General features: G+C 35.6%; 1 protein-coding gene across 1 annotated transcript in view; it reads left to right on the top strand.

Moving 5' to 3' along the window:
• Positions 1-14262, top strand: part of PCNX1 (pecanex 1) — a 242472-nt gene that overhangs the window by 89325 nt on the left and 138885 nt on the right. The window contains 1 exon segment of the mRNA XM_020986378.2: positions 4425-6122. Within this exon segment, the coding sequence (XP_020842037.1) occupies positions 4425-6122 (1698 nt within the window).

Below are 14262 nucleotides of genomic sequence, written 5' to 3'. Positions count from 1 at the left end.
GATGTGACTAGAAAAGGACCAAAGAGTTGTACAGCAATCAGAGTAAATGTCAGCATGTCCATGTGGCAGCTAAGAAAGCTTATTTGGCTTTCAGTTATTTATTCGTAGCAGTTTGATTCTTTTATCCTAGAAAGAAAATGGAGTCCCACCGTACTGTCCCCTATCATCTGAAGTTTCATGTGTGATGTCTTGCTGTAATTGTTTTTACTAGTTTTACAACATTTTCTGAAATTGAGTTTTTTTAATAATCTGGAAATCTTGTTTTTGTCCAACTACTGAAAATAAAATCTTTTTTTCCTTAGAGGTAGCCTATGGTGCAATGGATAGAATACTCTTACCTGAAATCAGAAATAGTTGAGTTCAAATCTAGCCTGAGAAACATACTAGCCCTGGGACCCTGGGCAGATCACTTAATCTCTGTTTGCCTCAGTTTTCTCAACTGTAACATGAGGAAAATAACAGCACCTGCTTGACAGAGTTGTTGTGAGGACCAAAAGAGAGAATATTTGTAAAACATTTAGTGCCATGTCTGGCACAGAGTAGATGCCGTATAAATAAATGCATATTCCCTTCCACCTATTCTCTTCTTCCTTTAAACATACACAAGAGTGGCTCAGATTAATAAATACTTATTAAGAGAGGGAATACAAGGATTTGTAGGATACAGATTTCCTTCTCCTGACCTTAGTGCTTGGAATAGTAGTGGGCTAATCTGAGACCTTTTCCCAACTAAAGTGAAGGGACTTCATTCTATTCCTTCTCTGAGTTTTCTTTCAACTACAGGGGAAAGATTGACCATTATATCGTAACATCAGAAATAAAATAACTTAAGCTGATTTGTAACATTTAGTAAACTTGATAGAAATAATTTGGAATACATAATTCAGAGTTTGAGGATAAACTTTTTTCTGTGTCCACTGAGAATAGAACAGGGAAGATTTGGTATATGCTGTAGTCGACAGATCTAGGTTTAGAAGCGTAAGATTCAAACATTTTGTAGATAAGGAAACTGAGGCCCCAAGGAATGAAGTGATTTTTACTGTTTAAACATCAGAAAGAGTTAGCTGGTCTTAGGATTGACTAAATCCTGAATGTGTTAACAAGGGAAAGCTCTAATAGCTAGCTTTTGAATTATGGAAAAAACAAAAATGAAATAAATTTAAATTTAAATAAGATGGTTTATTTTTAGACCCATCAAAAGCAGGGAAATGGATTAAATGGTCTTTCAAGCTCAGTTCTACCTTGACTCTACAAGTGTGGCACAGTATATAGTACTGATGAAAGAGGGCTGGGCTGTCTTTGGAGTTAGAAGCTGGTCTTACATCCTATGCCTCCTCTGCTTACATAGCTGTGTGAGCTTGGCCAAGACATTTAACCCTAGTTGACCTTTAAATTGCTTGTCCTGTGATCATTTTGTCATTTTAGAAGAAACATTGAAAAAAATGGAGCTTATTCAGAAGTGGATGAATAGGATAGGGAGAGGACTTGGAACCTTGCAAACGAGTCCTGGAGACTAACTTTATGACTGTTAGTCTGGGAGAGAGGGTACACAACGTCGTAGTCTTTGGTTATTTAAAAGGCTGTAATGCAGAAGAGAGATCGGGTTTGGTTTTGGCCTAGGTGGTGGTTGTTGTTGTTGTTGTTGTGTCTTTTCAGTTGTGTCCAACTCTTTGTAACCTCAGTTGGGTTTTCTTGACAGAAATACTGGAGAGGTTTGCCGTTTCCTTCTCCAGCTCATTTTTCAGATGAGGAAACTGAGGCAAACAAGGTTAAGTGACTTGCCCAGGGTCACATGCTTAATAAGTGTCTAAGGCCAGATTTGAACTCAGGAAGATGAGTCTTCCTGATTTGAGTCTCAGCCCTCTATCCACTGTGTCACCTAGATGCCTAGGTAAAGTTAATATTAAAACATCATGTAAGCTGCCTTAGAATGGACTGTAAGTGAGAAAAGGTAGTGAGTTCCCAGTCACTGGAAGTGTTTTAAATAATTTTTTTTCCATCAAACCACTGATTAGCTGAAAAAACTATTGTAGATGGAACTTAAGATAGGGAATATTATTATGTAATGAAAAATTATGAATTTGAAGAATTCAGATAAATGTGAGAAGATCTTTATGAAGGGATACAGAGCAAAATAAGCAGACCTAGTAAATTAAAAGATCACTCTCTAAAATGAAGTTGAAGTTTGATTAGTAGAAAAACCAGTGAAAATCTGGAAGAAATAGTGAATGAAACTGTCATAGCAGATAGGTGGGGGACTTCCAGTCCAGAATAGTATATACCTTGTCAGGAGGTTTCTGTTTTTAATTATTTTTCTTGGTCACAAATGATGGCTTATTCTGGAAAGGATGATAATAAAGATAAAATGCATCAGTAAGTATATAAAAATAAAAAAAAATATGCAGGTATGTAAAAATTAAATGAAAATGATATTTTAAGAACTGCACAGTTTCTCATGAGGCCTTTTTTGATCCCCTAACTAGTACCTATCTGTAAAAATTATCTTATATTCACAGCATATGTATTTTGTACATACCTTTATGTTTATATGTTGTTTCTTCTGGTAGAATGTAAGTTTCTTGAAGGCAGAAACTGTTTAATTTTTGGTGTTTTTGTGTCCAGACATTTAGATATTTAATAATTGATTGGGGTCCAAAAAACAGTGTTGAGAATCATTACATTTAGAGGGAAAGTGCCATGTTTAGGAATGGGCTGTTTTACTTACATTGCTACCCATCAAGTGTCAAAGTGCCATTTATGAATGAATATTCATACCTCTGATGATGCTGGGAGTTTATTGATGAAAGGCATAGCAAGCTTGACTTTTATATAAATCTCTGAACATTAGCACAAAATTATATTCTTCTTTTTTAGTCACTTTCAAATTCTTTCCGTTAAGATTTCATTCTGTTTCACTACACACCTGGTTATTTTGTTGTTATTGAAAGTAATGTACATGGAGTAAAAAGTCATGAAAGCTCTGTGTGTGTGTGTGTGTGTGTGTGTGTGTGTGTGTTGTATTTACGAGGGTACTTAAGTTCTGGTTTATTAAGGTATGTTGAGGGTATTAACTTTAGTCAAGAGTTAAGCCATTTTCAAGTCTTTTATTGCACTTAAGTTTTTTGGGACCCCTAGGGTATTTTATTGCTTTCTAGATCTAATAGTTATCACTCTTAGTTAATTTTAATTGCTTGTATGGTTTTGAAAAACAGACTGGTATAATACATAGAAAGCTTGGCCTTTTAAGCAGACCTTAGTTCAAAGTCTCACCTGTGAAATATACTGGCTCTGTAACTCTGAGCTGATCATTTAAGCTTTCAGTGCTTTAGGTTCTCTAAAACTAAGTTGCAGAGAAAGTGCTGTTCTGCGCTGGTAGAGGGAATTTTCCTCATTTAGAAGTTCCCTATGTCAGCGAAATCACAGATCTAGGCCTCATGCTATTTAAGCTCATTCAATTTTAGCTAACCTGAATTTTATATTGGCTAAATGCAAGTATCCATACCATTTTCTTAGTTATATATTAGGATTAAATCTATTAAATTCTAATATAAGATTGTTTTTTAATATTTAGTATATTGCATATAATTATAGGTCCAGATTAACCCCTCACTACCACTTCCCCAAATAGTTGAGTAAAATGTTGCCATATATAATCACATTTCCTTACTCCAGTTGTAGTTATGATGGATTAATAGTAAAATATTTTCTCTTTTATAATTTTTAAAATGTCTATAGTCTTGCATAGAGTTAAGTTGATAAACATTATTCTGATATTTAGCATATATCCCATGTGTCATATATGAATAATTATTCAGGTATCTAGACTTCTGATATAATATAGTATAGCCTTATTTCATTTTAACTTTATGGAGGATAAAAATGATGCATTCAAATATATTCTGTTTTGTTATTTGTGAATCTGAGAAGAGTCCAGCTTGTATCAAATATGGTGACAAATAGAAGCTGTGCTTAATTATTCATCTTTCTCTTTTTCCTCTGTACTAAATAGCTAGACTCTCTCATTAATGGCCTTTTAAACATATGTACTGGCCAGGTATTGTGAGACATATATTCTTCCATTTTGAATTATTTCTCTGTTGATTTGTAAAGTGGCTTTAATCTTTTAGAAGAATTCTTAATGAATCATGTTAATTGTTTCACTAAAAAGTCTGCTAAACTCTTTCCAAGTCAGTTAGGCCTATAGATGTCATCTTTGTCCATTCTGCCCATAGAACGGTTTCTTTGTATAGCCGTGAACTAGGAATCAAGGCTATAAATAGTGGGTGGCTGGCAGCTTGTTGCTGAACTACTTCAGAAATTGTTTATACTGGGTTTACTGTACATTATGAATTCCTTCCATTGTTAAGCATTAGAAAGCAGATAACAGATTTATGTTAACCTTTTCAAATATGTGTTTGAAACAGATTTGGCAGCTGATCGGAAGCTTTTCCATCCAGTCTCCAATGATTCCTTCATCTCTGTCCAGCCTTCATTATCTTCTTGTGGACAAGACTTACCGAGGGACTTCAGTGACAAGGCGAGCTCCCCAAACCACCACCACCATGTGGATCAGTCTCTGTCTAATGCCTGTGACACAGAAGTGGCTTCTCTTGTACCATTGCATTCACACTCTTATAGGAAAGACCACCGGCCTCGAGGTGTTCCAAGGACCTCCAGCTCTGCTGTAGCTTTTCCAGATACGTCTCTAAATGATTTCCCCCTCTATCAGCAGCGGCGGGGTCTGGATCCAGTCAGTGAGTTAGAAGCTTCCAAACCTCATTCAGGATCCAGAGAATCTTTAGGAGAAAATTCTTGCCCATCTGGGGATTTTCAGCTTGGTGGAGAGGTGAAAAGCTGCAGTCCACAGCCCCCTGCAAAAAGTGGAAGGAGTAAGCCTTTGAAAGCAGACAAAAGTGTAGACAGCTTAAGAAGCCTGAGTACAAGGAGTAGTGGCTCAACAGAAAGCTATTGCAGTGGAACTGATCGGGACACTAATAGTACCATCAGCAGCTATAAAAGTGAACAGACTAGCTCAACTCACATAGAGAGTGTCTTATCAGAGCATGAGGATTCTCCTAGAGGAGGGAAAAAACATGGTAAGAAAAAAGAGGTCTTTGTTAACCAAGAGGAAGAGAGTAGCTGTCCCAGTGATAAAAGGACTAGCAGTGAAATGACTGCTTTGGAATTGAGTACGAATAGCGGTGTACAGGAAGCCACGGATTCAAATGCCTTCGATGATGTGCAGGGTCAGAAGGGTCTTAGTACCTCTGCATCTGAAGAAGCTAATAAAAATCCTCATGCAAATGAATTTACTGTACAAGCAGACAAGACTGTTGGAAAAACTGACAGAAGAGAGGAGCAGAGTGATAAGTCAGCTGTTTCAGTTGAGTCAAGAGTCTGTAAGGATTTTGGTGGAAAACAAAAGGAAGGGGACGTGCGCCCTAAGTCCTCGAGCTTAATCCACCGCACAGCCTCTGCTCCTAAGTCAAGCAGGAGACGGACAGGAAAAAAGAGGGCTAGTAGTTTTGACTCAAGTCGTCACAGGGAATATGTTTCTTTTCGAGGCATATCTGCTACCAAACCTCATAGTGCTACATTTTGTCATGATGAGGACTCAAGTGATCAGAGTGACTTGAGCAGGACTTCAAGTATGCAGTCAGCTCACCAGTTCAGCAGTGATAGCTCTTCTAGTACCACCTCCCATTCATGTCAGTCTCCTGAAGGAAAGTACAGTGCTTTAAAGACCAAATACATTAATAAAGAAAGAAGTGCCGATTCTGAACATACACACAAGGCTCATGTGGGTCCTGAAGGGACTAGCAAAAAGCGGTCCTCACGTCGGACTAATAGCACAAATAGTGCCAAGAGTCGTGCCCGAGTATTGAGCCTGGACAGTGGTACTGTTGCATGTTTGAATGATGCAAATAGGCTAATGGCACCAGGGAGCATAAAACCATTAACTACTTCAAAATCAGATCTTGAGGCCAAAGAAGGAGAAGTGCTAGATGAACTGTCTTTATTGGGAAGAGCTTCTCAATTAGAATCAGTCACTCGATCTAGGAATAGTTTGCCAAGCCAGGTTACCTTGCCTGAAGGGGAAGAGCAAGATGCAACAAGTGGAGGTAAGTAACTATGCTACAAGAAGAAAATTTTGCCAAGTGAAACTACTGCAGTGTCTTCCTTAGTAGTGTTGCTTCATGTTATGTTTCTCTGTATTCCTGTGCATTTAGATAACTAAATATGGAGTTTGGTCATAGAGTTGGTCATACACCATGTGCAGCATTCGTTACAGACACAAGCAACAAACTGCTTTTGTAATTATTTAATGAAAATAATTTTGAATCCATTCTTGATGGCATTCTTTTCCTAACCAGTGGTAATGGCTTATTACATTCCACTGTTGTGACAGACTGGCTTTTCCTTTGTATAAAGTAAAGATGATTCATTCAGGCATTTTGAGTACTTACTATAATGCACTAATATTTCAAAATTCTACTTTTGTAGCATGTTATGTCTAGAATTTTGTTAAAATTGCTTTATCTAATCCCAGTTACTTGAAGACATTGCGGCTCATGTTTGCAACTTCTACATTTCTTTAGTTACTTGTTTTCAGCTAAGTATGCTTAATTTTTGTGTAGCAACATTTTAAAAAACAGTAGTATTGAATTTTTTAAATTTTGTATTTGGAGTTTGCTTTTTAATTATAAAATACTGAATTCTGTGCCAAAAGCAGTAAACATATTTTCTGTTGTCATGTTTTAGTTGAAAGAGCAGCAGCTTTAGTTAACTACCTGCTAAAGCTAAATTTTGTTTCAAACTCTCATGCCATACAGGAAAAAGTGAAGAACAATTTTTCCTTCTATCAAGTAGTCTTATACTTTATCAATAATAATAGTAACTGACATTTGTATAGGACTTTAAAGTTGGCAAGGCATTTGCATTATTTATATGAACTTTGTGAGGTAGGTATTATACCTGCATTATTAGACTTTTACAGTCTGTATTTGTTTTCCTAGAGTATCTTGTTTGTTGGAAATAGGGTCCTGAAAATATGAATTAAGGCTTTGAACTCTAACCTGTTTTTATGTGATTTAAGCTTTACTACTTTTTAGTTTTGAATTTGAGTGTATCCTTTTATAAAAAATTCAGCTAATTGAACTGAGCATGTGTTGCATATGCAAACATCTTAAAACAGAATTGTCATCCAGTTGCTTTTTCTTCCAAACAATTTGTTGAGTGAAAACTACACTAATTAGCCTGTTTTGTGGCAAGCACTGTCTTTTAGGGTAGGTTCTGCAAAAAGTTAATTCTTGATAGAAATATTCTCAAAAGAACATGATTTTATATTCTGGAAAACTGCGATTGTTTTCAGCATGACTGCTGCCAGTGCAGATTGTTGAACAGTTGCTTTGGTCACAAAATATTACTTCTCATGATTGTTTCTTTGAACTGTGCTAGATTGCCTGCTGGAGTGGAGAGAGAGCAAGGGTGTGTGCGTGCGTGCGTGCGTGCGTGCGTGCGTGTGTGTGTGTGTGTGTGTCTTTTAGCTACTTTGTCTCTTCAAGCCTTCTCTGTTTGGTGTAGGACCTGCTTGAACTTGTGATTTACTGCTGTGATGAATTGGGGAAAGACCCAAGTGGAAGAATGGGAATATTAAGATACGGTGTTTATAGCACTCTATCAAATGAGGCTTCTGAGAACTAAAGAATTATCCATAATGTTGACAAAATAATTAAGGCCACTAGGGTCTTCATTAAGGTGGTTGAAAAATATTTAACTGGTAGAGCTAGAATACTTTTAATGGCTTCTAACACAAACCGTATCAAACTATATATTTGTAATATACAAGAAAGAGTTGAGTTTTGAAAATGTTCATTCATGTATAGTTCTTGCTGTTAAAATGTTAAGTATTATGAGGAAAAATACTAAAGCTGCAATATATACTATTGTGTTTTCATGCTTATTTATATTTTGCTTCACATGGGGGGAATAAATTATCTTATTTTGAGAGAACTTCAATGATATTTACCACTAATTCTTCCCTTTTATGAAAATATTTGGATTTTGGTAATGATCTGGGTTCTAGTTTCTGTTTTACTGTTGGCGTTACTAAAAAATATTTGTAGAAGTAATGTAAATAAAAACACTAATAATGTATTGAAACTTTCTAAACTATTGTGTATGAAAGTAGTCTGTGATCTGTGAATATACTTTTTTTAAAATAATGTATTTTAGAGGCTACCTGAGTTGTCTTATCCCACTTTTTTGTAGATTGTGATTGAGAAAATAATGAGGCTCTTATGGTTTTGAATTTTGTATTTATACTGTATCAATGTTCTGAATTTCGTCCTATTTGTTGTTTGTACTTTGATTCTTGCTGTGTACAAAATGCACTGAATTTTGCACACAGAAATGATTTTTGTTTACACTAACATTAATTGTCATGGGTTTATCTGGCAAATTAGGAAATTCCCTGTGGTGAACAACCCTTTCTTGGCAAATATCCATCTTCAGGTTTGTGGAAAACAAGTAGTCTTCAGGTTGATGGAAAAAGGAGTAAACACATCTCCAAAGTTCTTAGAACTATAAACTGCACATAGTTCATATATTTATTTCTTATGACCATGAGAGATACAGAAAGTTGTAAAAATTTATCCTTTTGTTTCATTTATTGGAAAATGAATAATTTATTTTTAGATTAATTTTTATATTTATTGTATTTAAACTTAGGCAAAATATATGTTATTTGTGTGTTGACCTTTTTACTTACTGGATTAATTTTTAAATATGAAAAACAAGTATGAGGGAAAACATAAAAGATATAACAGTTCTTTGTATTAGGAACTTAATTCTAGAAGTCTGTCTTCCATTATGTCAGATCATAGCACCTCATATTTGGCAAAATCCAAGTAACAGCTGACTGATAGTAAAAAGCATATAGAAAAGTATTACTTTAATAGTCACAATTCAGTGGATAAACAGATCATGCTTTAGTAATGTGGATTTTTAATAGAAGTATGTTGCATCAATAGTCTTGTGCCTTAGTTATGCTTAAAGTGTTTGTTTTCTTGAGTATTCATCATTGATGAACATTCTATTGTGTTAAGCTGGATTAAATGAAATTTTTATCAAAAATTTTATATTAACTACTCAAATGCAAAGGGAGAAAAACATTATAAGCACACAAATGCTAATCAATATGGTTTATTTATTTGTATTTCTACATTTACGTGGACAGTTATATTTCTTGGCCAGTAATCACAATTTCAGGATAAAAAAAACCAGTATCAAAATTGTATGTTGATAGACAAATGCCCTAGTTTTTGTAGCTGTTGTCTTTTAAAATTTCTGTCCATTTGCTTTCATGATGTTAAAATATAGAAATGCCCAGAAATTTGGGTTTAATAGTACCTTATTTTTGTCATGATTTATTAGTTTCCTTTTTACAAGTAAGCACTGGTAATTCATTTGGTAAGCAGTTTTTAGATCCATACCCTGTTAATTTTTCCATAACATTCTATTATAAAACTGTTTTGAGAGGAAAAGGGTAATTTAACATCATGGGCATGGGAGATAGGACTTTATACCACTATAGGATCATGGATTTAAAGTTGGAAGTAGCTTTGAAGGTCACTGTGTCTAACCCCTTCTGTTTCTTAATCGAATTTAGAGAGATTAAGTAATTTGCCTGGGGTCACGTAGCTAGTAAGTATTCTGAGGCAGGATTTGAACTTTGGTTTTCCTAACTCTTGGGTCATTCAGAACTGTATCCATTATACTTCAAGAAAGTACTTGGACTTGGAATCGGGAAGACCTAAAACCAAATCCGTCTTCTGACACTTATTAGTTGTGTGACTTCGGACAACTCATTTAACCTCTTCCTCTCTTAACCTTTCCCTCCTTCACACATATCTACTAAGAGAGATGTATTGTTGGATTTGGTGAAGACAGGTCACAGTTATTATAGCTGGGCTTTAAAAATTCCTGCATTGTCCTGATGTGTGTATATATGTATATGCTGACATATATCTATACATATCTCATTCTTTTGAAATATTTTCAGAGTTCTTTCCTTTGTACTTAAGATTGGGGACATTTTTACATATTTCTTTGATTAAAGAGTACATTTCTGGTTGCTTTTTTTGATAATTTAGTCATTCTAAAATCATACATAGGACCATAGATTTGGAGCTGAAAGGTAATTCAGATGTTTTCCAGTCTATTCTACTCTTTTTAAACTTCAGGAAACTGAGGACAGGGAAGTTAAGTGACTTGCACAGGTTGAAAGTGGCAGATCTGAGACTTGACCTAGCTCCTCTGACACCAAACTTGGCCTTCTTTCCACTGTATTGTGCTACTTCTCAAGTCCTTAGATTGAAATTCACTGAAATTTACACCAACCTCCCCTCCACCCTCCCAAGTCTAGTACTCTTTTAAAAAAATTATTATTAATTTATTTTGATTTATCAGCAGTCACTTCCATAACTTTTAAGTTTTAAATTTTTTTCTCCCTCCCCCTCCCCTTCCTCCTCAACATCGTGCGCAATCTGATATAGGCTATACGTATACTTCCTAGCGAGTTTGATACTCTTTAAGTGGCTTAGAACCTCATGTTTTCATTCTTTTACAGGGTAGTTTTGTGGTTGCTATTCTTTTGATTCATCTCTGACCTTATTTATGCTTTCGGTTCTTTAGTCCTTCCGAGACACACACACACACACACACACACACACACACACACACACACACACACACACACACACACACCCCACACCCCGCACCACATCGCATCATACCGCACCACACCCCTCTAAGGGAATCTCAGAAATGTTTGGCGATTGTAACTTTCCCTGAATTTAGCTCTTCCCCTGCCCTCCCCCCGACCCGTTTATTTCATATTGTAGCATACACTCTTTAATAATTTTGAAGAATCATGGAATGTTTGACCTGGAAGAAATCTTAGAGATTATCCACTCCAATACCCTCATTTTATAAATGAGGGAACTAAGCCACACAGTGGTAAAGTTATGTGGCCAAGGTTACACAGCTACCCCATGGGAGAGCTAGAACTCAAACCTAAGTCTTCTTATACCAAGTATAGAACTTTTTCTACTATAACGTACTATTTTAATATGAATAAAGTGCTCTGTAAAAAAACTTTAATAATGAAAAATAGTTGAGAATTGTACTAATATAGTATATTTGTATTTTTCTACTTTATGGGAAAGTTAACCATTATGAAGGTTTTTAAGAAAGTTGTTGATAGTATTTGTTTGTATCAATCATTTAACAAACATTTATCTTACCATGTGCCAGGCACTGTGCTATGTGCTAGAGAGAGTACAAATAAAAAGCAAAAACAGTCTGTTTCCAAAGAGCTTGCATTCTAATGGGGAAGATATGTACATAGATTGGTATTTACAAGGACTTCTTGCTAAAATGATGACATGAAGGTTCTGTGTGGACCCAGGAATACATAAGGAATACATTAATAATGAATAAAAACTCCAAATGGAATTTTAAAATGAAAGAAAAACACCACTGATCTCCATCTCATCCAGGACAGCACAAAGAGACAAGACCTTAAGTAAGGGCAGCTCTGGATTCTGGTAGTAGACAACACAAGAAAACTAGCCAACCCTAGCCTGGGGTGGAAGGAGAGGGCTGACAAGAGCCTGGCCCTGGAACAAAGGCCTAATTCAAGAACTAAAGCTGTAGGTTTGAGCGAATGGGGAAAAGAACCTTCCTACAATAAAGAAATGCTATGTGTTAAGGAAAACCCAAGATAAAATTCCAGAGGAAGAAAATAACTGCAGAGACCTCAGAAAACAGAATGGATTGTCCACAAGGATTCCAAGAGTGGATGGAAGAAATGAAACAAGAGATGCAAAAGTAAAGTACTTGTGTAGCAGGATGACACACTGTTACATAAGTATGGCCTATTTGGAATGACCCTTGACATGGATCCCCTCAAATGTAACCCGTCAGACTGGGTATGTTGATACCTACTAGCTCTTTGAGTAGGCTTACTCATTCCAATCTACTTTCCCACCAGCAGGTCCAGGGTCCTAGAGAAGAATCATCACTCCACAATTACTTATAACCCACTGCTCATAATAATGACATTTAAATCCTAAATATAACCATTTGCTTATCAGTAAGGCAAAAGAAATGACATCATAGATATTTATATGTAAAAATAATACATCACAAACCTGAAATAAACCTGGATCACACTGAGGGAGGAAAAACTTTGTGCTAGGTGGGACTTACAACTAGAGACTGCAGACTTTGATGTCATCGGTCCATTTGGGAACATCTGCACCACATGAAACCACCTCTGTGATTATTGTTTATCTGTTGGTCCTCACTATCCTCTAGCTAGGCAAACCTCTTCCATATTCCAAGCATTTACAGACTGTTCCAACTTAAAATTAGCCTTAAAAGAAAGTTTGCTTCTTGATTTAAATAGCCAGAGAATTGCAAAGTTCATGAGGCTGACTATCTCTGGACCGAGCCAGCTCTTCAGTTATTCACATGTTATGTTATCTAATCTGAAAAAAGCTCACAGCTCAGATGAACAATTTGGGTACGACAAGCCAACCCAGCCAGTTCTTTTTGTCCAGCAGAGCAGCAGCAGTACTTGTCTTTTCTTTTTCTGCTTTCAAATCAAAGGAGGAAGAAATGGGCAACATGCATTAGTCTCTCTGAAGCTTAAGTGGTCCTGAAGGATAATAGCTGAAATTGAAGTCTTCATTCCTTCAATCAGGACCTACCATCTAAAGCTGTCTTGTTACGTGACTAATTGTCATGTTGATGCTTTCTGAATAGCTCCAATGAGCTGCTTTTTGATTCTACTTTTTTTTCTGTCATTCTTTTAGACCTCAATCTCAAGACTTCTGTCTCCTCTATATTCTGTGTCTTTCAGTGGCTTAATGGCTTCCTGGCCCTTATCCACTTGCCTTTCACGTGGAAGGCAACCTGTGAAATTTCCCCCTCTAAAATTTAGTCGTTTTAAAATCATGTTTCTCTATCCAAAGGCTTATATGATTTCTTCTTTTTGGTTTTATCCTCAAGTCATAAAATAGTTACATGCTGATGGACTGAGGTCCTATGATGTGCTACAACTCTTGAGTTCTGTACATGGTTCACATCTCATTTTGTATCCTTGAGCTTTGTATCCTTGTTTTTCTAGATTTAAAATAATAAATAAAAGTTCTTTCTCTGTCCCTTTAATCCATTATACTATCCACGTAAACTCAAGGCATCATTCTAAATCAATCATAATGTGATTTTAGTCTTTCTACTTATGGTACAGTTTATTTTTTATCCCAGACTCCTGAGATCCCATCTAAAAATTGTGATTTTTATACACATATTTTAGCAGGTTTTATTATACCAAGATTCTTTTCCTTCTCCCTTTAGGCGTCATGATATTCATCTGTAATAGTGGCAATGTCTCATGTCCTTTAATAGTTCTTTAAAATTCTTCATATGAAAGTTAACTTTTTTTTTTGGAGTATTTCATCACTAAACTGCTCCAAATGACGTTAAGGACAAGTACCTTATATCCTTCCCCAGTCTAAAAATTAAAATTTCAAGGTGAGATCATCGCGACATTTATATAACAAAAAGTCAAATATTTACATAATGACATTTTTTTTTAGTCATTTCAGTAGGGTCTGACTATGACCCCATTTGGGATTTTCTTGGCAAAGATACTTCTTGGAATGGTTTACCATTTCTTTCTCAAGCTCATTTTACAGATGAGGAAACAGAGGTAAGCAGTTAAGTGATTTGCCCAGGGTCACACAGTTAGTAAGTGTCTGAGGCTAGGAACGTTAGTCTTTCTGACTCCAGGCTTAACGTTCTATCCACTGTGCCGCCTAGCCGTTCAACTAACATTTTACATAATAACATTTTTTCTTCTGCCAGACAAATAAGTATGTAAATAAAAATAATTCATTCTCATTCATAACAGTTATATATATGCACAACTGTATTGAGATAGACAGCCTACAAAATTTATGTGTAAAATGTTTATATGCAGATATAAAAGTAGTTTATTACCAATAAAAATTTATAAATAAATGTTATAAAGTATAGAGCAAAAGGTAATTGTATACATTTTTTCCCACCACAGAATTATGTTTGCCTGTGTAAATAATTACCTCTCCATATTTACTTGGTGTATCTTATGTATGTCCATCAACTAGCTTGATATTTCTTATACTTTTAACCTTAATTCTTGAATTCCTTATT

This window comes from Phascolarctos cinereus, unplaced genomic scaffold (genome assembly GCF_003287225.1).
Source record: "Phascolarctos cinereus isolate Bilbo 61053 unplaced genomic scaffold, phaCin_HiC Scaffold_3;HRSCAF=262, whole genome shotgun sequence".
In the NCBI taxonomy this organism is placed as follows: Eukaryota; Metazoa; Chordata; class Mammalia; order Diprotodontia; family Phascolarctidae; genus Phascolarctos; species Phascolarctos cinereus.
This window is presented reverse-complemented; position numbering and strand designations above follow the sequence as displayed.